A 25,698-nucleotide genomic window follows, 5' to 3' on the forward strand; every position below is an offset into this window, starting at 1 on the left:
TGTGAAAGTCAAATACAGTAATCTTAAAGGAATTAAACTACCATAGAATCTCTGGATAGAAATTCCATGCTTGAATAAGACTATAGCAATAGGGATACACTACTGGCCAAGATGGTGAAATGCTCTAGACAATTAGAGAGGCTATTAAAAGAAAAGTCAGTAATAATGGGGGATTTCAACTGTCCCCATAGTGACTGTGTATGTCACCTTAGGATGGGATGCAGAGAAAGTTTCTAAATACTGTACCATTAAGGGAAGAGGCAATTCTTGATTAGTCTTAAGTGGAGCTGGTTTGAGAGGTAACTATAGCTCTAGGTTTTGGCAAGGAGGGACAGCAATATCTTGAGCTGCAAAGATTTTTTTTTAAATTATGTATCCACTCACTCCATACATAGTCTTTGCACTCTTGTTGGTATGTGTACTGTGCAGATGCTTTATTTTTTTCTGCATATGAGCAAGTGGGTTCTTCAGAAATGCAATTATTTCATCAAACAAGGCAACCAAGGGCATTTATTCTCTCTCTCCTCCCCTTCCCCCCTGAACTATGATTTTGTCTTTTTGGACAGCATGCATGCAGGTACCAGTCAAAATTTCCACTGGCTGGGCTGGGAAGCATTGGTTGGCCTTTTGGAGTAAATACATAACCCTTTAGCTGTGCAGCTCCTAGTAACAGGAGTAAGACTTTCTGGACTGAAGTTTGCACACCCCACATTGAGAATGTATCTGACTACTTTTGGGGGCTATTTATCAGCTCATCAGAAAAAATATAACCTTAGTCCTTGCTTTGAAGTAGGCTAGCTTGCCCACGCAATCCATACTGAGATCTAACAAAAAAAAAAAAGTCAAACACTGCACGTAATCACATTTACTTCAACTATTTATCTTCCTGGGGTGAGAAGTCACAATAGATTACTGTATCAGGACAATCCTGTCTTGCAGATTTTTAATGCTGAGAAACAGTGTACCCTTATTTTAGGCTCCCACATTGTTCTTCCAGACTGATGGCACTTTACAAACAATTCAGAATCAGTAGGTTTGTGATCTGGAGTGGTTCTGTCTTAATATCTACACTTCACTAGGATAGGACAGCCCCACAATTAAACTTGTTTCATTCCTTGCATAGGGCACAAGTGGTTTGGAATGTTCCACCCATCCCGTGATAGCAGTGGCTGAATAGCTGTTAGTTATAAACTCATGTCAACATTACATTCCCACACAGCTGTTTCCCTTACTTGTCCCAAGACAATGAACACAAATCTTTGGGGGAGAGATGATGACCTTGTACTTTAAATGGGTATTTTATTACCTTCCTTCAGCACTCAACTGTGCAATGTTCTCATTTCTCCTATGTGGATAATGAAATCTAACTGATAATGTAGGCTAGCTAAAGGAGTATTTTTTGAAATAGTCTTATTTACAGTCCAGCTATGTTATCAAATTGGATAGGAACAATTGTTTTTGTTTCTTCAGGAACACTTCCTTCATTTTCTAGTACAGAAACCCAGTTTTCTTCTGTTTTTAGACAAGTCTTCCCAGGGTACCATCACCAGGATCATCAAATAGTTCTGCTTAGAGTGGCTGGTATTGCACACCACAAGGGGAGTTCTCCGTGGGTTCTGGTTACAGAGGCTTGTTGTTTAAATTCTCAGCAGAATTATTTTTTTAAAATATGCAGTATCTGGAGAACATTTCATAATGTGACCATTTAAATCCAGATTGTGAGCAAATTACATTCAGCATTCAAAGTTACACATTAAAAGAAAATTCAACACAATCTCATTCTGGCCTCCTAGCTTAAACCACATCGTACATCACAGAAGATGAAAACTGGTATAGAACAGGGGTCAGAACTTGCAGTTTTGAGTGAATATTAAATCATGTACTAAAGCTGACTCCTTGTCCATACAAATGTGTATAGAAAAGAGATAGTATTTTGTTGGCAATTCAAATATAGTACATAAGTCAAATTCATGCGTAGTTTTACTCCTTTAACATCAGTAGAGTTACGGAAGGGATTAATTTGTCCCAGGGGCTGCATTGTCCCCCAAATGCCATAATGAACTCTCACAGGCAGCATGCATACATTGGTTGGTCGGTCTTAACGTGTTATATCATTTAACAGCCTCCCCATGTCAGCCTTGCCACATGATCTGTTTTCTGTTTGCTAGGCTTTATGAACCCTAACAGTTCCAGTTCTGAAACAGCTCTAATAAAACGAGCGCTGGAAGTTCTGGTAAAGGAAATTAACAAGTATATATGTCATGATTAGAATAACTGAATTTAATGAAGTCACCACTTAAATTTCCCCTCTAGCATGGGGGGGGATTTATTGGTGCATAGTAAGCACTGTTTCAAGAAGGTGTGTGCACAGATTGAAATTCATTTAAATCATGGCAACATGACCTCTGACCTACAGGATAAAGTAGCCCTTGCTCTAACCCAGGGGCTCTCAAGACCCCTCAGGGGATCATGAGGTTAATTACATGGGGGGTTGTGAGCTGTCAGCCTCCATCCCAAACTCTGCTTTGCCACCAGCATTTATAATGGTGTTGGGGGGGTTGCACCTAGAGGCTTGCTATATGAAAGGGGGCACCAGTAAAAATGAGAACCACTGTTCTAGCCTGTGCAGGTCCTAGCTGTTTGGGTTGGATGTGGTGGTGACTGAGGAGAGGAGGCTACAAAATATTAATTTTGTAAACTTAAAACATTTAGGGTTATTCTGTTTGTACATCTCTGGACAACAAAACTAGAAGAACAAGGGGAAGAACCCCACCCACCTGACTGAAACCCATCCTCTGGTTGCAGAAACAATGCCCCAGCTTTTGACTTCAATTCAGGCATTAATTATTTTTATTTGCATAATAATTGAGGTAATGCCTTTGATGTGCTTGTTTGTGCCATTCATCTCTCCTCAACACCTAGATATACTTGATTTAAATGGTAGAGGATTTAACTTCCTTAGAAATATTAAATGCAAGTTGACATTTTTAAAGGAAATCTACAATATGCTACAGAATAATGAAATGGCACTTGGGACCTCATCTAACCCTAAATAATTAAGGTTTTGGCAAAAAGCACCATATGACAAATGGTCAACCATCCTTTTGTGGTTTTTTATTATAAGATTGCTTGAAGAGTATTCAGCCCTCTTTCAGTCAGTTCTCGGTGCATGGGGAAGCCGCATTAGTAAAAGCTTTGTTCATCCATGAGAAAAAGGCCAGTGGCTTGTACATATATGAACATTAAAAAATAAATTCAAGCAAGAAATAAAGGATACTGGATAATTTCATCCACCTGGTCTGTGGCCACTGAATCTGGGTCTGTTCCTTCAACCGCTGTTACCACAGTTGAAAAGGCCTAAAGAGAAAAGAAGGGAAGATACATAACCCCTCCAACCACACACATCTCAGAGACAGTACTTGCATTACACAGGCTTTTCTGTGAACATGTGCATCAGCAACTGTTAAAAGGCTAAAGAGGAAAAAGGTAGCTCTGTAAACCATAAAATTTGGTTTACTCAACATAAACAAGGTACAAGCAGCAACAGGGATTTTCATTGTTGGGATAGTAGTGATTCCCAGCACTGGGAGGGGAGGTTGAGTGGGATGGTGATTTGTGGACCTTACATGTACTTGCAGGGACAGGAGTCAGTGTGGCATGAGAAGACTTTGGCTTTCAAAAGTGATGGCATTGAAGAGAAAAACAAAATGAAGAAAAGCATGCAAAAAAATCAGCAAAATCTAGAGACTATACACATATATAATCAAATATTTTCATCTTCACATACCTCTAACCAGTCAACAAGATTTATTAATCTGCCGCACTCCAAATGAAGCTTATACACGATGCATATGTCAGGAGCAGTATTAGAAATGCATCCAACATCACTTTTCAAAGTTTGATTCTGGTAGATAAAAAAAAAGAAAATGAAGGAAGTAGTTTTCACCGCATATTTTATCTTTAAAGATCTCTAGTGTTGAAAGCAAATATGATCAACCCCAGATGACTCAGGAAGTTAGTACTGTCAGTATTTTTTCATATTTATTGTTTGTGCCTCTAGAAGTACGGTGATGAGTACAAAAAACCCCCAACTCTCCACTCTCTCCTCCTCCACCCCCAAAACCCAACAAAAAACAACAAACCCAACACAAATCCACTGGCGACATAAGAAATTAAACGATGTATCATCTGGTTTGCAAAAAGAAGACGTTACTCACCTTGTGCAGTAACAATGGTTCTTTGAGATGTGTCCCTATAGGTGCTCCACTTTAGGTGTGCTTGCGTCCCTGCACTACTGACAGGAGAACTTCAGTAGCAGTGTTCATTAGGCCCGCACATGCCCTGTCTCTCCTCATGCCCTACCACAAGGCTAGGCAGTGCACATGGGCTAACCTCCCTCAATTCCTTCTCTAACGCAGAGTAAAAGAAAAAAACTCCAATGTAGAGGGGAGGAGGGCTGGGTTGTTGAACACACATCTCAAAGAACCATCATTACTGCACAAGGTGAATAACTTTTTTTTCTTCTTTGAGTAGCCTCCACTGTAGGTGACTCCTCAGCAGTATCCCTATTGGAGGGCTGGGACTTTGGAGTTGGGTGAGTTACAGATGAGAATACTGTGGTGCTGAAGATGGCATTGATTGCATAATGTTCTGAAAAGGTGTGGACTGATACCCATGTCACTGCTTTACAGATCTCTGATAGGGACATTCTTGAAGAAGGCGATGGATGAGATCGACCTTGTGGAGTGCGTGCGAATACTATATGGAGAGATCATATTGCAAATTTGATAACATTGTCTAATGTAGTTTGAGATCCATTGGGAGAGTGTCTGGGTTGATATTGCTAAGAGTCTTGGACCTTTCTGCAATAGAGAGGAAGAGCTTAGGAGAGTTCTTGAAAGTCTTCGTCCTATCTAGGTAAAAGGCAAGGGCTCTCCTGGCATCTAATGTGTTTAATATAGCCTATCTATTGTCTCGGTAGAAGGTCTGAAGGTGAATCAATTGATTCATGTGCAAAGGAGAGGTTAACTTAGGGATGAAATTTGGATGCAACCTGAGTGTAACCTTGTCCCGAAAGAATACTGTGTGTGGGATGTGCTATCAGAACTGCCATTTCTCCTATTCTCCTATCCAGGTTGATTGCTTACACACCTCATTGAAAATGGCCTTCCTGATAGCAAACAGGTGGCCATGGGTTCGAAGGGAGACCTAGTCAGTCCTTTTAATACCGGGTTTGGGTACCATGTGGGGATAGGAAGTTGGGGCTGTGGGAAAGGTTTACTATACCCCTGAAGAATCTTGTGGTTGGGGGAAGGCTGCTATAGCCGCTAGGTGGACTCCAAGAGCAGAGAGAGAACCCCCATCTTTTTAGGGTCAGTACATATTCTAGGATCTTTGGAATAGCTGCAGATGTTGGGGAGATTTGTTGAGAAGAACACCAAATCTGGAATCTGGACCATTGTCGCAGGTATGTATGGCGTGTTGAAGACTTTCTATTATGTAGTAATACCTCTTGTACCTCCTCCGAGTGGGAGTTCTCTAGGTGTTGGAGCCATGAAGGAGCTGCGCCTTGAGACAAAGAATCCCTAGGTTGGGATGCAGGGTGCATCCTTTGTTCTGCAAGAGGAGGTATGGCATGCACTGGAGAGAGATCAGCGGGCACATTGCGAGTTATGACAGGTAAGGGCACCAGGTCTGTCTTGGCCACGTAGGAGCAATCAGGCATGACGTGTGCTCTCTCTCTTATTTTTAACAGGACTTTTGACAATGGGGGGAAAGGAGGAAAGGCATAGAGAAGGTGAGGAGGAGAGCATTGCCCATGAAGTGTTGTCCTAGCCCTGCTTTGGAGCGGTAATGTAGGTAAGTGGCGAACTGTTCTGTGGTCAGTGTGCCCCACGGCCTGAATAGATCGTGAAGTACAGCTGTTTATCTCCCACCCGTGGTCATGTGGGAAGCTGCTGACAGTGTGACACCGTGGGAAATATACCAGTTCCATAGACTCATTGCTTCTGCACAGTGGGAGGGCAACCTGGCTTCCCCTTGTCAACTTATGTAGTATATACTTGCCAGGTGGTCTGATAGGAGTCTCGTTTGTGATCCCTTGATCAGTGGGAGGAAATGGGCGCAAGCATTCCTGACCGCCCTTAGCTCTAGGAGGTTGATGTGAAGGAATATCTCTGTGGATGACCACCTGCCTTGTATTGTGAGGTCTTTTAGATGCACGCACCACCCTATGAGCGATGCATCAATGGTGAGAAGCAACATCTGGAGGCATTGCATGTGAAGCCTGGCATGTGCCCCAAGAGTTGGAGGCAGTGTCTGGTTGATATTTGTGGGCTCTTTTGAACGGTCTCTATGAGTGTGGCCAAGAAGAGGAATCTGCATTGAGAGAGGAGTGCTGTGGCCTGTAACTAGTTGAGGTTGGCACCTATGAATTCCAGAAGTTGAACTGGAACAAGAGTTGATTTCTGGGCGTTGATCTGTAGGCCCACTTCTGTGAAAAAGTCTATTGCAGATTTGGTGAGTCAGTGAACCTCTTGGATGGACTGAGCTCTGAGGAGGCAATTGTCCAGGTAGAGGTAAATCACAATCCCTTGGGAATGTAAGTGCACGGCCACTACTGAGAGAACCTTGGAGAATACTCTCATAGTAGATGATAGCCGGAAGGGAATTACTTTGTAACTGGTAGTGGTCTTGTCCTAGGTTAAATCTAAGGAACTGTCTGTGAGATATGGGAGTAGGTGTCCTGAAAGTAGATGGCTGAAAACCAGTTTCCCTGCTCCAATGCTGGAATAATTGTTGCTAGAGTGACCATCTTGAATTTTTGAGCTCTGACAAACTTGTTGAGTACTCTGGTCTAATATGGGTCTCCAACTTCCTTTCCTCTTGGGTATTAGGAAATAATGAGAGTAAAACCCTTGCCTCATAGATGCTGAGGTACTGGTTCTATGGCTCCTAAATGGAGGAGGAGATGATCCATCTCTTGTAGAAAATTCTTGCAAGACGGGTCCCTGAAGAGGGACAGGGAAAGGTGTTGTGGAGGGGGTTGGGAGGTAAAATGGAGTACCCATTATGTACAATCTTCAAGACCCACTGGTCTGATGTTATGCATTCTCAGATGCTGCAGAACATTTTCAGATGGTGGCCAAATGGGTGGAAAGCAGTGGTCACTCCCCCGAACCACTACAGCTGGTCTATCGTCACACTGACCAACATGTCAAAATTGGTGCTTGGAAGTGGATGGCTGGGATGTGAAAAACTGTGGGACAGATGATTTATGCTTAGTGTACTTAATTTTCTTTCTCTGAGGCTTGTAGTAGTGTTGAGTTGGGTATTGGGAAGTACATGGCTTGTACTGGGGCTGCGGACTAAATTTTCTCTTGTCCTGGTGTGTAGATGCCCATGCCCAGCGAGCAGAGAGTATCCCTAGACTCTTTTAGGGTGCAAAGAGAGGAATCCATCTTCTCTGCAGATAATTTGGTGCCTTCAAAGGGAAGGTCTTCAACAGTTGTCTGGACCTCATTAGGGAAGCTCAGCAGATGTAGTCATGGCACATGCTACATAATCACCACCATGGAGATGGACCTGGGGCTGTGTTGGCTGCATCAAGAGCAGATTGTAGTGTTATCTTGGCCACTAACTGTCCCTCCTGAATGATGGCTATGAATTGGTTGTGGTGCATGTCAGGCAGCTGATCAATAAAACTGCTGAGTTTCTAGTAGTTCACATAGTTATATTTCACAGTTAGGGCTTGGTAACTGGCAATTCGAAAGGCAGAAGAGTAGGCCTTTCCTTCCAAAGAGGTCCAAATGCCTCCAATCCTCATTGTAGGGAGCGGGCTTCATTTGGTCTTGATGGCCACGAGAATTGACAGCTTCCACCACGGTGGAGTTGGGTGGAGGGTGGGAGATGAAGAATTTCATCCCCCTTGCTGGGACCTATTTTTTTCCAGCCCACTTGCATGTAGGCACCACAGATGCTGGGGTCTGCCATATGGTTTTTCCGAGGTCCAGAAGAGCCTCATTAACAGGAAGGGCTATTTTTGAGGATAAGGAGGAGTGGAGTATGTCAAGGAACTTGTGATGGGTGTTCTTGACTTCTTCTAATGGTATCTGCAGAGTGTCTGCCATTCTCTTTGCTAGGTCCTGAAAAAGGCAGAAGTCATCAGCCAGGGATGGTGTGGGAGGCACGATGGCCTCATAGGGAAGGAGGATATGGTCCTCAGGGTTACTCTTCCTCAATGCTGCCCTCCTGTTCCTCCATGTTATCTTCTGGAGGTTCTGAGGCTCTGGACGCCATAGCTGAGGGGGACCATCTCAGGTAGGACTAGAAGCTTGAGAGTCATGGGCCACTGGCGTAGTGGAGGCATAGAGCCCCATGGTGGTGCCAATGGTTGACTGCACCAAGGTGGCAGTGGTGGGGCCATCTGAGGGTATGCTTGGGGGGCCCTGTTAGTATTGGGCACCATAGGGAGACAGAGGAGTAGTGATATAGCTGCCTCTGGTTCGCTGTCTGAGTTGGCGCTAGAGAGCAGGGACTGTGGCAGGGAAGACTCACGTACCACAGGAAGACTGGGTGTGGCGGTCCCAGTACTGAGACAAGGAGACTCCTGTACGTTGGATATGCAGAGGTCTCTCGAGTGCTGGAATTCCAGTGGTACCGACTGGCTTTGTGCCACTGGCAGTACCAGGGGAATGGAGATCTTTGCTCACACTGACCACTCCAGTGCTGAATGGGACGTTGATGATGGTGCTGATGGAGTAGCATGTACCGGCACCATCATCTTAGTGGAGTGCTGACTCCTGTCCTTGTCCTTTGGTGCTGTTAACTCAGTGCCTGTGCTTATTGGGTTCTTAGGTGTGTCAATGGTATCTGCCACTGCAGATCTTTATGAGCCATGGGTACTGGTCTGAGATTGTCTCAGTGCAGATGGTACAGAGGATACTGAGCGTACTGGAGATTGTTTATGGTTGGCTTGGGGCTCACTATGGGGATTTCCTATTCTATTTTTCGATGACTTATGAGAGGGGTCAGTGGCTGATTTCTTCGACTCACAGTCCTTGGAAGTTGAGGGCTGTGGGAAAGAATCATGTATGCCAGGGGACTCTTGGTGGGGGTCCAGGGAGAGTTGGAGGGCTGCCTCCATGAAGATGATCTTCTGGTCTCAACTCCCTGTCCTTGCAAGAAGACCTGGGCCTGAGTTGCTGGCAGAGACCATACTTCTGCAGAATGTGGCCTTCCCCGAGATAGCGTATGCACCAGGAGTGCTCGTCTGCTATAGGGATAGCCTCTTTGCATGAGAGGCACTTGTGAAGTCCGCTAAACCAACCATTATCCTGTTGGGGGAAGGGTCCCCAACGAAAGAAAAAAAGAGGGAAAAAAATGACCCTCCCCCCTTTTAGGAAGAAAATAGAAAAGAAAAAAACTACAGCTGTGACTGGGGAGACTAGCTATAGAAATGTAAGTGAAGGTAATGGCCTTAATGGACGGCCAATAGCTCTGTCTCTAGCTGCAGCACTTGAGAAGGAACTGAGGGGGGTTAGCCCACGCACACTGGCTAGTCTTGTGGCAGGGCACAAGGATAGACAGCGCGTGTGTGGGCGTAATGGACATGGCTATAAAAGTTCTCCTGTCAGCAGCTCAGGGACGCAAGCACACCTACAGTGGAGCACCCATAGCAGGTATTTTATTACGTTTATTTCCCTTATCTCTTGCTTGTTCCATTTTGTACACCAGAGTAAGGAATATTTAATTCTATAGATCAGGTAAGAAATTGATTAGCACTTCATCTCTGTCCTCATTATCAAATAAATAGATGTCAGAGTGCTTTTTGCCCTCTGGGAGGGAAGGAATATAAGCATAAATCTGTCTGCATACATTAACAAGTTTACTTGTTTTTCTTATAGTTTTATCTTCAATGTGTATAAACCATCACCTCTCTCTGGTTTGAAAACCAGTACCTGCAAAGCTGAAGTCTGATTTTCAGAAACCATTCCACATGTCAGGAAATCCAAACTGACAACAATTTAGTTAGTTTACTGCGAAGTTAAAAAAGGACCCTATCTAAAAAAAAACCCTCTATGGTATTGTTGCAATCCATAGTACTGTGACATCAGCTCATACGTTTATTGATAGTACTTTATCCACATTGACTGGTCAGGAGCTCCTGCTGTGAACAAGACCGTTGATTCTGCTGCTATTAGCTGCTAATAACGGGGCTAAAAACCATACTTCAACATTTGGTTGCATAATAGGTCAGTTAGAAAATAAGTTTAAAAATGCCGAATGAGGACATCACCATAAGCAAGCGTTTTTCAATACAGAGGAAAAGACCAGGCAAGGAATTACCTTCATTTCCTGTTTATTAAATTTCTAAATTTGCCTTTTACAACTGATTCTTCCAGTTTATGAGCTTTAGCTTCATGATTGGGTTCAGCAATCCCAGTGCCTATGGGAAGTTCCCTTATAGAGTTTTCAGAAATTCAGTCTAACAGATTTTCAGATTCAATTACACTATGCAAAGACGACAGAAATTGAAGGGATTAGGTATGATGTCAATTTACCTGACAGTTCAGTACAGATGGTTTCAGTCTAAATAGTGTGACTATTAACTAATGCAGCTGATGTCTAGATTGATAAATTGTACTGTATCATTGGTGAGCCAGTCAGCAATTCATGAAAATAATGTAATTCATTCCCTGTGCTACCATTTTACAAACCAATAAGACCAATTTGATTTGTTTTGAAATCGAACAGCTGTGTAAAACAAGGCAAGGCCCAACTTCTATAGTGCGGGCATTTGGACTGAACATAGGAAAAAAGGAACTAATCAAGGGAGAATACTACTGATCAGCAATGCATGGTCTATGCCTGAGTTTGGACAATGACAGCTTGCTTATGATCTTAAGGCCAGGTCTTTATAGCATGCCCTGAGGGAGCTGCAGCAGTGCTCATGGAAACCTCAGCTTCCTGAGGTAACAGCAGATAATGTGTCTCTGCCAGGAAATAACTACATACTAAGACTGATAAGCAGGAAGTTGTTCTAGAACGCAATCATTAATGAAGAGGAGAACCTTAAACACCAACATTACATTTAACTGGCAACTACTGCTGCTTCCAAGTAAGGAGCATAAACAGGTACTCAGGAACAAATTAAAAACCTGGCTGTGCTCTTTTTTGAGGGGAGCAGATGGAGGAAAAATTAGTTTTTCAGGATCTCTATTTATTCCCTTTATCAAGGGCCTTGTGTCAAAGTATCCCTCCCCCCGAAAAAAAGAGCTTATGGAATTTTTTGTGTTTTTTGCTGCTCCAAACATCTTGGTGGGATGGGAATTATTACTCAAGTTGTGTGTGAAACTCACCCTCCCTGCAAGATCAAACATGATGCCTCCATGATTCTCTAAGCCCCAGGGATATTTTGGGCTCAGATTCCTCATATCGCACTAACATTTGTCAGATGCCCCCGAGGCTGACCTATGCACCTGCAATGGTTGGGGAAATCCCCAGGGATTCCAGAGTTGCCAGAAGGCAGGCCACTGACCCTGGAGCCACGTTGCCACTTGTGGCCCAGAGGGGAATGCCGGTGCCCCCGATGGGTGGCCCTGGCCAGTGAGCAGGATTTCCTCCTTGCTGTCGAAGCCTGAGGAGGGGGATACTTGCCTGGGGGACCAGGACGGTGCCAAGGCTGCCTGTCTACCTCGATCCCATCGACTCTGACCCCGGACTGCCGCTGAGAATCTGTATGAGGGCAATGGCGCTTGGTGCCGCAATCCCGGTGACGGCGTTCGGTAGATAGGCGACGGCACCCTGGTGCTTGACACCTTATGCTTTGCGAGTGATGCTGTTCCGTTGAGCAGGAGCAGGAATGGGAGTGGGTAGACCGATGTGTCAGAGTCCACTGATGCGCTTGCAGTGAACTGTTCCAGCGTTCCAGCGATGGGGCTCTGGGGACAGATGTCTCAACCCTCTGGAGCGGTGCCATGAGCTGGGAGAGTGCCTCGGGCACTCCCGGCACCAGGGCTCTGGGGACTGGTGCTGTGCCTCTGCGCCAGCCCACTGGTAATCGCCGCCTCGAGCCCGAGGAACGCTGCTTGGTTTCTGAGGAGCAACACCGGGAACTCTGGCAGGCAAGCCAACTCGCGTCCGTGGGCTGGTGGTGCTGCTCAGGTGAGAGCTGACGGGACATCCCCTGTGGTAAGGAGCGATGTTGCACTCATGGGGACCATTGGAAAGGTCCCAAGGCAGGTGTATCCCTCAAATGAGGCACCTCCGAGGCGGTGTGGATGGCACCACCAGGTGCTGAGTGCCTCTGATGCTCCCCGGGGTGGCAGGTGGGTCTTGGAGTGGGCTTGACCACTCAGTGGGAGTCGTAGCCCAACTTCTGTATAGAGGGGAAGAGCTGCCCCTCGCGTGCCTTTGCTCTCCTCCGTCCCTCTCCTTCTCTTTATGGGACTGTCATAAACGGATAGTTAAGGGTTAAAGTCTCTTTTACCTGTAAAGGGTTAACAAGCTCAGTAACCTGATGAACACCTGACCAGAGGACCAATCAAGGGACAGGATAATTTCAAATCTCTGTGGAGGGAAGCCTTTGTCTGTGTTTCTTTGTTTGGAGTTAGTCTCTTTTTGGATTTAAGAGAGGCCAGTCATATCCTTCAAGTTCTCCACGTTTCCTAAAATAGCCTCTTCTATTCAATATAGTGAGTATTAGTTAAAAAGGCGGATTAGTCTTTTGAGTTAATTTCTGTATTTGCAATTGTGTGTTTGCTGGATAAATTCTTTATTCCTGTTTGCTGTTACTTTGATTATTCTGAGGAGGAGGGAGGGGGAAGTCTCTCCAGGTTTATAAGTCAGACCCTGTGATATTTTCCATCCTGGTATTACAGAGATAGTGTACTTTCTTTCTTTAATAAAATCTTTTCTTTTTTAGAACTTGATTGATTTCTTCCCTTGTTTGGATTTTCAGGGAAAGGGAAGGGGGAAAAGTGAATCCCTCTTTGGTTGATTCAAGGAGTTTGAATCAAGGTATCTCTCCTAAGTACTAGGAGAGGGGAGGAGGGAAATGGATTATTTCCCTTTGTGTTGAAATTCAAGGTGTTTGGATCTGTGTTCCCCAGGGGAAGTTTTTGGGGGAACAGGGAGTGTGTCAGACACTTAAAACTTGACTGGTAGCAGCGAGAACCAGATCTAAACTAGGATTTTAGTTTAGAGGAGTCTTGTGAATGCTAAAGTTCAAAGTGGGGAATAAACCTATGACAGGGACATAGGAGAACGTCCCCTCCTGGCCTTTCTTTGCTTTTTAACTGGTACTGGGGATGGGCATTGGTGCTGGTCTGAGGCTGGTGCCGGCAGAATGCTCTGCACTGAGGTTGCAATGCTAGGAGCAGAGTCCGACCTGGTCGGCGCTGAGGCCGGTGTAAGGACCGACTCCATAAGGAGCACTCGGAGATGAATGTCCTGCTCTTTTTTGGTCCGCGATCTGAAGCTCTTGCTTGTGAGACTCTTGTCTCATGCTTGTGTGATTCTTGTTGCTTAGGATTTCCCCTAAGCAATTCGAACAGCTTCTATGGGGATCACTGACTGGCCTGAGTTTCTTGCAACAGTCACAAGGTTTGAAGCCTGGGGACTGGGGCATGCCCCGTCCCTAGGCTAAGTCCCATTCAGGACTAAAACGAAGTCTACACTAAGTAGGGTTGCCAACTTTGATTGGACATATTCCTGGAGGTTTCATCAGATGACAATCTTTAATTAAAGATTGATCTTTAAATTCCTGGATATTCCAGGACAATCCTGGAAGGTTGGCAACCCTAACACTAAGGGAACTATAAAACTAACAAATTTCTAACTACATACAGAAAGTTCACAACTAGTTGAGAGGAGCAAGCTTGCCGAGGCAAGACGACATTCCAGCACCATCACTGGCAGTAAGAAGGAACTGAGGGTTGGGGGGAGCTGGCGTCACCCCTTATACCAGTGCATACGCATGCCACTCCAGAGGGCGCCAGAGCCGGTCCCCTACAAATACCACTGAGGGAAAAACTTCCAGCACCAGTGCATGTGGCAAGCACACACACCTACAATGGAATGAACATGAGCAAGCACTCGAAGAAGAATTACAATTCTTTTGTACACGTTTCTGTCAGGCTAAATACCAATCCAGTTCACATTTTGCTGAGGTAAAAGTTGGGTTAGAGTCCCATGAGAAATGGCATCATATCATTAATCACTTGCTGGTACTTTACAGTGGCAGATTCTTTCCTGCCTGCACCTTTTTGATCGGAATAGCTCTGGGTAGTTAGATCTTTATCAGAGAACTTTTGCTCAGGTGAAAAGTACAGACTCTGCAGAATGCATAGACACTGTTGGGGAAATTATATCTTCAATTCAAACAGATTAAACTAGTAGTAATACACTACCACAGCCAGTACTCCTACTAGGCACTGAGTTAGATACCCAACAAGCATAAGAAATGCATCAAAAATGCAAAGAACAAATGTGTAAAGATAGGAATCTAGGTCTTTTACATTTCTGTAAATTCAAGAGAATATTCATTAAGCACATTAGAAACTGGATTTAGCTGGCTCTCCTAATCTAAGTCTTTTGTGTTTTTATAACCAGATAAAATTGTAAAGGGTCAGATAAATAAGCACACAGACAAACAAAACCAACACAGACTGGATCACAGAATTCAAACACTTATCCAGTTTGGTTCCTGCTCATCAGGTGCTGGGTTTGACTCAGGCAGCAAGCATGCAAACATTCATGAATTGCAATAATCTCATTTTTCCACATAATGACCACATTTTTAAAGGGAAAAAACTGGGACACAGGGATGGTTTGTATGGGCATCAGGGAACTGTGCATGTGAGTGGGAAAGAGAAAAGAATGCCGACTCCTGCCTCTCCTCAGCCAAGGAGCCTCACTCCCACCCACCCCTTCTCCTTCCCTGCCACCCTGTGGCTTTGACTATGTGCAGGGGGGCTGGTTTTATTCAAGAGCTCATGGGGAGGTGGTGCACGGATCACTGAAGGTCTGGAACCACAAGGGGCAGGGCATCACTATGTTATAGGCATGAGGAGGAGGGACTCTTTTAGATACTTTTGTATACAGCCAGTCTGTCCTCAATTTCAGCGGCTCAGCTGACCTCCAGCTCCATCAGACAGCCAATCTACATGCGTTTACAAAGACACAGGACAAAACACTATTTTTGTAATATGAAAAGGGCCTATGGGACCAGATTTGGTAACTGGAGGACTCTCTTTTCATAGATTCATAGACTCTAGGACTGGAAGGGACCTCGAGAGGTCATCGAGTCCAGTCCCCTGCCCTCATGGCAGGACCAAATACTGTCTAGACCATCCCTGATAGACATTTATCTAACCTACTCTTAAATATCTCCCGAGATGGAGATTCCACAGCCTCCCTAGGCAATCCTTTTTAGGGACACAGGGTCACCCAGTCAAAGTGGAGGGTGAGAAAGTCCTTCTGCTTATCTCTGTAGAGAAGGCAGTTAAAAATGAGGCTCTGGAAACTGCCTTCCCATCCAAAACTCTTAATGAAGCAGCATCAGCTTTTTCCTGAATCAGGCAGATTCTCTGGCTCTCAGCCAGTTCCCCAGCTGCTTCATAAAGAGCCACTTGCTAGTTCCTTGTGACAGACCCCACTATGTCCCAAATGTTATGAAATAGCAAAATTAAAATACACACATTAGCCTCACACAGACCATGCACGAATTACACACAGAACTATGAACAAGTCACACAACTGTTGTCCATTTCTTACTTTCAGGTAGCAATAGGGGTTGTTCAGAGCTGTGTGAAGAGCAATTCGTGGGGCAGCATTCAAGTGCTCACGGAGGGTGTTAGCTGTGTTGAAATACACCACCTCGTTCAGGGTCTGCATCTCTGCAGGAGCAAGGTAACTTCTAAAAGAAGAACATGGGATGTATGAAAAAGACAGCTCTTCTACTGAAGGGACACTATGAAACCCCACTGAAAGCTAAGCTTTCACAGAGATAGCAAGAATGTGCATTTCACAACAGGCATGGGCAGAACATCTCTGAAAAATAAGATACCGCCAATACCTAGAAACAACTTCCTAAAATTCTCATTTTATTTGAATTATCAACTCAGCTTCCCACTTCAAACATTTCTTAACTAGAATCCTACCTACATCCGGGACAAATTCGACCAGCAATGCAGGCAATACCCAGAATGCTGACATCAGTCATCTGCCTTGCTCATTACTCCTACACCACCCATCCAATCTTTAAATCCCTTCACTGGCTTGCTCTCACCTTTGTTTTCAAAATCAAGCTTCTTGTCTTGGCCTATGTAGCTCTACACAATCTAGTTCCTGCCAACTTCTGTCCTAATCCCTTTTTGCTCCACACTTTTGATCCTTCCCTCTACTGAAGATGCACCACTAATAGCTGCCTTCATAGCCTTCTCCAACCCTTGTCTCCACACTTTCTTCCTTGTGGATGCTTACACTTGGAACTGTCTCCACAAGACCATCTGCCATGTCTTGCATTAGCCAAAATAGAAATGGGTATCACAACCCCAGCCTATACAATGCAGAAAAAAAATAATGGATAGACCAATACTGATTATGGTGTGGGCCATTTTGACCTTTTCTTGTCAACTGCCATATTTTTCTTCATCTTCTGCAGCAGCAGGAATGAGTTGTGCAATTTATGTTTCAGACTCCTTACAGCATTCTATGGAAAAGAGGCATTTTCAGAGCCCTCATCCTGACCTAGATGGCTGCAAGGACACCCAACAGCAACATTTCACGGAAATAAAAAGAGTAGAGAGGACATGTCTCATATTGCAGGACTACAGCTGTTTCTCCCAAGTCTGAACTGTTTGGTAAACTGTTGTTCTGTGTGTGCGCGCATGTATATATTTTTCTATGGTATCTTATGATACTGTATCAACTATTAAAGGGTCCAAAGAACAGGAAAGCTCACCTTACCAGGCTGTCTATAAAGTCAACAACTTCGAACCGGAGCATTTCAAACTTGGTTAGTTTCTTAGATCTTTTTGATTCTTTCAACGCCAGCAAAGTCTATAAAAGACAGAAAAAGCACAGCCCAATCACTCTGGATGGCAAACCCATTCATCTAAAGTGATGCTGATAGGATTATTGCATTTTACAAATCAAGACTTGAAAAATGATTGCCATGGCTCTCCTAGGTAACACATACTAATCTAAACGGAAATAAAGTTAGACTGACAATACTGTGTTCCCTATCTTACAAAAGGTATACAAGTATCTGCCTGCTTAAGAATGGAAATAAATGTTTTCATTGTGAGAGTCTGTTTTACTAAGACAGAGTTAACACTAATCCTGACAGTGTCCTGAAGGTAGGACAAAAAAATTTCAGATTGCTTTTTCTCCATTCCTAAAATTAACATACATTATGGTGTTATAAAAGGAAAGGGAGAGTTGTCTCTTGGTTGGAGCCAGGGACAGAGACACAGGGAATTTGGATTCTCGCCCCAGCTCTGCTTCTGATTTGCTATGCGACTTTGAACAAGTCACTTAGCCTTCCAGGGCCTCAGTTTCCACATTCACAAAATAGGGATAATAATATGAACCTATGTCACAGGGAGGATGTGCAGATTAAAAGTCTGTAAAGTTCTCAGATGCATGGTGCAAGGTGCTATCAAAATGCTAACTGGCATTATTATATGAATTTGTTAGATGCAATGAAGTCTGACTCAACATGTGCAGTTAAATATATAAATAAAAGCACCTTTAGTGCTGAAATAGGTATTGATGTACCACTTGCTGTCAATTTAGCTACAACAAAATAACGGTGTAGAGAGATGTTGAACTAAACATCAGAACACTTCATAGTTGCACTTCATACACACCTTGTTTTCATAGGCTGCTACCAGGCTTGAAAAACCAGCTTGCCTAGGGCAACTAGAAATTTTAGTCAGAGTAAGGCTGGAGAGCTTCTGGCTCGTTCCTTGCAGTGCTGCTTGCCCTTTTATTGGGGAGGAGGAGGAGGAGGAGGGAGGGAGGAGAGAAGAGGTAGGCAGAGCCAATCAGATGCTACTAACTCTTTTTTTTAAGAATGGGGTGGAAGGAAATGAGAAACCCCTGCTGCTTTTCCTCTAAGAAGAAAGGGGTAGAACTGGGAGCAGACAATCCAGATGTAGGAGAAGAAACCTGGAGGCTGAAGCTCTCTGCATGTTAAGGAGGGCAACAGTAGCATCTGCAAGGAAGCTCTACAAAGAGGTAGAGAGTTAGGATCAGAATTGATTGATAGGTGGGGGAAGGGGAAGGAGGTGGAGTAGAAAAGTGTATAAAAGTGATTTATTCTCTGTGTGGGGAAATCTACTTACGGGAGGAATGTCAACACATGCCAATGTAAGTTAAATATACATGGGACTGTGGAGCTGCAGGCTTTTTAAATCAAGGCCAGTATACTTAGTCAGAAAGGCAGGAGTCACGGAAATTCTTCAAGCCTGTGGCTTCTTATCTGACATTTAGGTTGGGCAGGATGTTAAATTTTCAAGTCACTCACAGAACATGATTTGCTCATAACTATTGTGTGCAGGGCAGAGCTAACCAAGAATAATTAACAGCTCAAAAAAATAAATCTTGAAACTAATTTGTTGAAAGTAAAACTGGCCTGACCTTCTGAAGGTGATAGAGGTCTGTCTTCTTCTGGAGTTCCTTTTGTGATGACACAGACACATCTTGTACCTCATTGGTTTCTGCTACTGGAACAAAACCAGTGTTCAACACACGGGGTAAACTTTTTCTAATATCTACAGAAACTCGGTGACCCAAGCGAAACTGAGACAGGGTCAATGGTACTCTTTCATGTTAGATGAGGACACAAGTCCAGTTAGCTATTACATTTTTCCCCTGGCAAACAAAGGTCAACAACACTTCACTGTGTAATTTATATTGTGAACAGTTATTCAAAAACAGCAAATTCAGCCCTGTGCAAAGGGCCAGCACAAGGCCTATGCACCACTTACATTTCACTTAAAACTTCTGGACCATATCCTCAACAGGTATAAATTGGCAAAGCTCCACTGATCTCAATGAAGCAGCCACTTAATGAGCTTTTAAAACTTCTCACATTGTAAATTTACATTTTTCCCATGCAAAATTTTTAAAGAGAAAATAGATTCTCACCCGCCATTCCCAAACTCCATAACCTGGATTTACTGAAGTGAAAGCAAAGTGAAAAATAGAACATACTGAAGCATTTGACTGACCAGTTTTATCTTAATTTTAACCTATGCCTGAATTTTGCTTTCAGAACCCTGTAGTTTGTATATCAATAATTGCATCAATAATTAGCAACTTTGCTTTAAAAAAAATCCTGATTCTCTGGTGGTGGGTTAAGTCTCAATTTTGATTCATTTTAAAACAAACAATTCCTATCACAGTAACAACTAATAATATTCAAAGCAACAGACTGTTAGGTTGGTTGCATTGCTTATGGGGTTGTCACCTGTAGGTCACAGGTTTAAGTCTGGCTCAGGTCAGTGGTGAAGTATGATAGCTGTTTGGTGGATTACATGAAAGGAGTTGGTAGTTGCAGTCCAATTTTAGTGGACAGGTGTCAACATCATAAAATCCATCATCACAGTTTTCTGTCAGGATCAACAAAGGCCAAAGATTCAATAAGCATGGAGACTATACTGCCCCCTCACCCTAGGTCGTTTGTCAAAATCAGGGTGAGGTACATTAATGAGCACAGGGAAGACTGTAGATGTGCTGCCTATTTTCAGTGTTGCCAAATTCTGCAACTTTATCATTACTCTTGTGATCTTGGAAGTCTTTCTTAAAGCCTCATTTCCTGAAGACAACTGTTATGGGATAATGTTAGCTTTAATTTACAAATAAGGAAGTAAGCTTCTAGCCCTCATAGTTGCAGACAAAAGCCTGAAAACATGAAGAGTGTATACTGAAGGCTCTGAAACTAAAGGCAAACAAAACAAACAAAAAGTCCAAATGTATTAATATATATATATTTTTTAAATCTCAATTTTTAAGCCACTCATTTTTGAATGCTTGAGATTTCCTATACTCTATACTGTGGTTACAAAGAGCCTGATAATATCGGACCTTTCACTTTTGGGTTGCACTGTTGAACTCTACAGGTTGCCAGTGGCCATTACCACTGCAATCAGGCCACCCTGACCTGAACAATCCATCTCTTATTTGGATCTGACTGTGACTTAATTTGCACATTTTTATTAGCTGGCATGGTAATGAGCCCAGATGTATGTGTAAACGAGTTTGCTACTATTATTTTTTCAAGTTTTGACTTATTCATGAAATGTTTTTGAAAGCTGTAAAGCACTTGATGAAAAACCTCAAGAAAATATATACATCAGGTGTCATTTATCATCAACCTCCTTTGATCTGTCCAGTTCCCTGTCTCACATCACTCTTCCATTTTACAAATGATGGGGCCTGTCACCTGTACAAATATCAACAATCTCTATTTTGCATGTCTATAATTTTTTGAAAAGATGTACTCCATGTCAAAAACGCTTGCCATATTGATATTCTTATGTGCAGAAATTTTTGGGTTTGATCTCAAAATACCATGAGACCTCAGCAGGGCCAGTGAATTTAATCAGAATGTAGATTCTCTGAGGCCATTTTATAGCAGATTATTGATGCCAAACAATTTGGCAGTAGGTTACATGCTCACCTTCCAGATTTTGAAATCGTGCCAGGAACTCCTCCAGTTTCTCTACCGTGTTGCTAAACTGTTTTCCAGAAGATGATATAAAAATCTCCGCACATTTCTGAAGTATGGCCACCAACTCATCCTTAGCCAACATCCTGAAAAACAGAATCAAATAGCTAATGATGTAACATAATAAGCAAACAGGAAAAGCATTTGCTGAAGTACTTAGAATAATGTTCAGTACTGTATTTTCTACTCATCTGAAAAAATAGAAGAAAGAAAGAAATCCCCAAGTTCTGTAATTTAAAGCTGCCAGTTTTCTTGTAAAGTTGATTTCCTAAAGAATAAACTAAGGCTGTTTAGCTTTTATATTCAAAGCTCAATATTTAAAAAGGGCTGAAGTATTGCCTGAGCTAGAAGATATCCTTAAATTCCCCCCTAGAATAGATGGTGAATAGTTTCTTCAGAGTACCCAGTCTATGACATCATCTAGAGCTGGAAATACCTTTGTATACCTTCCCTCTAGGATCTGATTTAGAAGTGGGAACTTGGACTTAAAGCTTGACAGGGGTTCATGATTCATGCTAAACAAGGTGTGTGAATTATATAAACCAGAATAGCCTCACCTGGCATTTCAACATCACAAAACTCATTACATTCTGGGATCCAGAATGAACTTGAAACACAGTCAAAGTTAATGATTCAGGTATTTAATTAAATATAAAACCACCCCCGCTTTGTATTTATACAGCACTTATAATCTGTAGATCTCAGCATTTTACAAAGATGACTAAGGATTGCTTAGTCTCAATATTTTCATTCTAAAGATATCAAATCAAACATCAAATACAAATTAAATCTAAAAGTATCTATATAATAATATTCCAGGATAGTCTCCTGTCTGTGTGTCACCCTGAAGCCTAGACTATCTGTTGAGTCAGTGTGAAAGAATGGAAACAGCTACAAGCATGGTTGAGAGCTCTTTTTGTTCAGAATATCACCAGGTTCACCATCTGTTACTTCTCAATTTTTAAATTCTCAGCCATTTTGACTTTACAAATTATATTTTTGCAACAGCAAGGCCTAGTGATCTAAGTCATTAATACCTCCTTAGAGCTATGGCAGTGGCTGTGGCTCTGGCAGCAGAGTTTGAGGTGTGTAGCCAGCTATGTTGCTATAGATATATGGGTACTGGGTTTGAGGGTTCACCTCCTCAAATGGTTCACCCCTCAAGTATGGCACTCATTTTAAAGTAGTGTTTTCACCTCTTGCCCCACCAAACCCCTTTGTTTGCAAGGTAAAAGGTCTTTGTAAATGGACCCTTTGTACATCCAAAATAATAAAGGTAATTTATTAGCCAAAAAGGAGTGCCAGCAGGCATAATGTAAACAGGTTGTGATGTAAACACATTTGTGAATCAGCCTGTCACTCCCGTCCAATTCCTTCAATTAAGAAAAGTCAAAGAATTAGTCCTTGATTTAAAGCCCTATAAAAGGAAAATAAAAATATTGTAAGACAATTTGGCAGCAAGGAACCAATTAACCTTCCAAAATTACTTTTGTAGGGCTGCTATCTCCTATCCAAAAAATAGTTTTTGCTAATAGTAGTGGATTTCTTTTTCAGACAGCAGTGGCAGAAAAGGTAGAACAGACCCCGTCCTTCTTTAGCCACAGTTTTCAGGGACTGTGGGAAGGATCAATTTATCAAAATTAAAAGTTGGTAAATGCCAATAGCAAATTAGAAAGTTTTAATTCCCACAATCTTAATGGCTTTTAGAATCACTTCCATTGCCTCAACTGGCCAATCACCTTTTAAGGTGATGGTCAGAAGAGAAATAATATTATTTAAGCACCTTCTATGGCAAACCAGTGACTCCCAAATGAAGAAAATTAAAACGGATACATACCTGCAATCCTTGCACAACCATATATGCAAGATGCATTGGTATGTAGTGGTTAGAATTGGCCTATTTTAATAAAATTGGAAAGTTGGTAACCAAGTCATGCTCTTTTCATATAAAATATCAGGAACATGGTTGCTACCACAGGTGGTTAAAACCATATCACCTTAACAAGCTGATTTATCTGTATAGAAAATTCAAGTAACTACTAATATATCCAAAGTAAATAAAGTTTTACCATGCTAATCAATTAAAGTTGTACCAGGAAAAAAGACCTCTCCTTTGCAGGTGTCCAACAATTCAAAATCCTCAGAGGCCAAGTTGGAACAAGCACACAGCAAAATGCTCTTTATCCTCTGCAGCAGCTTTAATGTCCTCACAATTAATCTGATGCAAGCCCAGGCCTTTGGAGCACCTGGTCTGCAGAATGCACAGTATCCAGCCAAGCTGACTGAAGACTCTTTATCTCCAGTACTTGATTCCCATAAAGTAGAAATAGAGAAAATGGACTTTCAGGTAAAAACTCCAGACAGTGTGAACCCTAACACCGTAGTAACAGTGGTCTGGAGCTGACAACAGCAGTCCGCTGTAAGAACACCTGATGCTGCACTGGTGGCATCCTCGGAGCAGTATGATCTGACCCCCGGATGACACTATACCTGAATTCGGGAAGACTAACTACCAAGATGAACAGTGGGAGAGTACTAAGTTTATAACCTGGAGTAATGGGACTGCATTAGCCTTACAAAGTGTCAGTTCATGTACAAGAAAGATATGTACCTGAAGGGGGTCCTGGTGGTCAAATCGTTTCCCCATCTCCAGTAGCACAATCAAGGGAGCCTACTCCTAGCAAGTCCTATCAAATTGTAAAGGGCCCAATAGGCAAAAGTGTGACCCTTAGCTATGGGCTAGTGGACGTAAACATGTCACCTTAGGTAAACTGGAAATAGATCTTTCCCCTGATCAATAAATCAGTGGGGGGAGGGAGGGAAGGTGGCTACAGCTTTAGCAGAGGTATGCATCAATCAGGTTCACTTTATGTATGTTCCTGTTGTGTTAAATCTGTTAAGTGGCACGTGGGTAAATTCAGTTATTGGAAAGACTCCAAAGTGGCCTCTTTCTTTTCATTATTCTTTGTGGATAAGGTTACTGCTTATCAACAATGGGTGCAGGATATTACAAATTTGGAAATCCATGCCCAGCATCAGTTATGTACCCCTAGGGAAAAAGGGGGAACTGATTCTTTGGGGATCATAAAAACTGTCAGGGTTATTTGGAAATGGAATGTCAATTTGGAATCAGGTGGATATTGAAAAAGTTAGGAGACATTATATATTAGAGGGACAGTGTCAATCCAGTGCTGCAAGGGACAAAAGATTAATCAAACAAGGAAAGATTTATAGCAGATAATATGCATGAAAAAGGTAGACTGTTTAATGAAACTCAAATTAAAATTAATCAGTTAAACAAACAATAATGATCAGGAAAGGTAACAGTATACGGGAAAGGAAATTATTTGTTCAGCATACAGTGAATATGTATTAATACCATCAGCAGCGCATTGCAGTTCTTGGAACTAGGAAAGGTCACAGATTTAGCCAAGGATGAGCAGCTGCTAAACTGGTATTGTGCAAAATGTTTTTAAAACCCAAGGAGAAAAGCTAATTATTTAAATTATTGTCAAAAATTGTCATTGGGGTAAATCAGAAATATGGTAATCAATGTGTGTCATTTAATAAAAAAATTGCATCACATCAAAATCCTTATGTCTCCTTTACAGTCTCGTTGCCACTGTTTGATCCAGACGAGGATTTTTTTTTTTTTTTTTTATAAAGACAATTGGTAGCTAAGGACTCAAAAGATCACCTAGAAGGCAACATCTATGAGGAACAAATAAATGTACCTCGTCTGGTGGTCTATCATCAAGGCACCCAAACCTAGAAAGTTACATGAATTGCCTGTTGCTCTGACAAAAGGCATCAGTACATCTGCAGGTATAATGTGTTTCTGGCAGACATGCTGCTGTGTGGCCAAAAGGAAGGGTACCAACTATGAAACCAACCATCAGCGTTGTCATCCCCTGTTAAGATGACCAAGCTCCCACAGAAAGGGTGACCTCTGGTGGAGATGGCCAATATTGTGTAGTGACCAACCATCAAAATATTATCCTGGTCAGAGTGCAAGATCATGACTAAGGGCTTGTCTACGCTACCCACCAAATCGGCAGGCAGCGATCGATCCAGCGGGGGTCGACGCAATAAATCGACCGCTGAGCGCTCTCCCATCGACTCTGGTACTCCACCAGAACGAGAAGCGCAAGCAGAGTCAATGAGTGTCAGCTGTCGACTTACTGCAGCGAAGACACCGCAGTAAGTAGATCTAAGTATGTCGACTTCAGCTATACTATTCATGTAGCTGAAGTTGCATATCTTAGATTACACTACTGCGTGGGGTCAGACAAGCTCTAAAAAATTCTTTTTTTTAATCTAAAGGCGCATATATTAATTGGGTATATGGCAGTTTCCCCAGTACCTGTTTTAAAAAATGAAACAGTTTTTACTGCTAAACCAGAATATCAGGATCTAGTCCAACAGAACACACCAATGTTGCAGCTTCATATTGCCCTTCTTAATTTAAATTTAAGCTAGTTAATATAAGTCTAAAGAGTCACAATTGATAAAAATTAGTAATGAAGTAACCGAGGCAGGACAAATGCTCACCAGGTTAATGGATGGAGGTGATTAGGTGTTAACTGTACCTCTATGGATGGAGATTGGACTGAACAGATGAAGTGTAGTAAAATGAGTAATCTTTGTTGTATTGTGTTGTAAGCATTGTAAAATCAGGTCTAAGCAAAGGGTATTAAGCACTCCCCCAAACACCTCCCCTAGAAAACCAACCCCAGATTGTCTCCATTCAGAATCCTATTATCTCGCAGGAGGTGACCAATTAACCTCAGGTAACCCAAACTAAGGAACCATATTGTGTGTCCAGGCAACCAGCAGCAGTATACCAGGTACATGAACATTCCTATGCTTCTATTCATCCATGACAGCCAATACAGTGTCTCCATATGGATGATATATGTTGTTAAGACCCTAGATAGCAGTGTGATAGGGTTCATTAG

The 25,698-nt window shown here is 42.6% G+C and overlaps 1 protein-coding gene across 3 annotated transcripts in view; it reads right to left on the bottom strand.

Moving 5' to 3' along the window:
* Positions 1 to 87: 87 nt before the first annotated feature.
* ORC3 (origin recognition complex subunit 3) overlaps positions 88 to 25,698 on the bottom strand; it is a 77,639-nt gene continuing 52,028 nt past the window's right edge. Inside the window, exons 14-20 of one of the 3 annotated variants that reach the window (XM_039532867.1) lie at positions 20,693 to 20,826; positions 18,649 to 18,734; positions 16,967 to 17,064; positions 15,778 to 15,919; positions 3,788 to 3,904; positions 3,278 to 3,357; positions 88 to 2,221 (exon numbers count right to left, since the gene is read on the bottom strand). In XM_039532867.1, coding sequence (XP_039388801.1) covers positions 2,116 to 2,221; positions 3,278 to 3,357; positions 3,788 to 3,904; positions 15,778 to 15,919; positions 16,967 to 17,064; positions 18,649 to 18,734; positions 20,693 to 20,826 — 763 coding nt within the window. In that variant the 3' untranslated portion in view covers positions 88 to 2,115. Of the gene's footprint in view, positions 2,222 to 3,277; positions 3,358 to 3,787; positions 3,905 to 15,777; positions 15,920 to 16,966; positions 17,065 to 18,648; positions 18,735 to 20,692; positions 20,827 to 25,698 lie in introns of those variants that run through there. The other 2 variants (XM_039532868.1, XR_005597136.1) reach the window with 2 other exon arrangements.

Source organism: Mauremys reevesii, linkage group 3 (assembly GCF_016161935.1).
Source record: "Mauremys reevesii isolate NIE-2019 linkage group 3, ASM1616193v1, whole genome shotgun sequence".
Taxonomy (NCBI): Eukaryota; Metazoa; Chordata; order Testudines; family Geoemydidae; genus Mauremys; species Mauremys reevesii.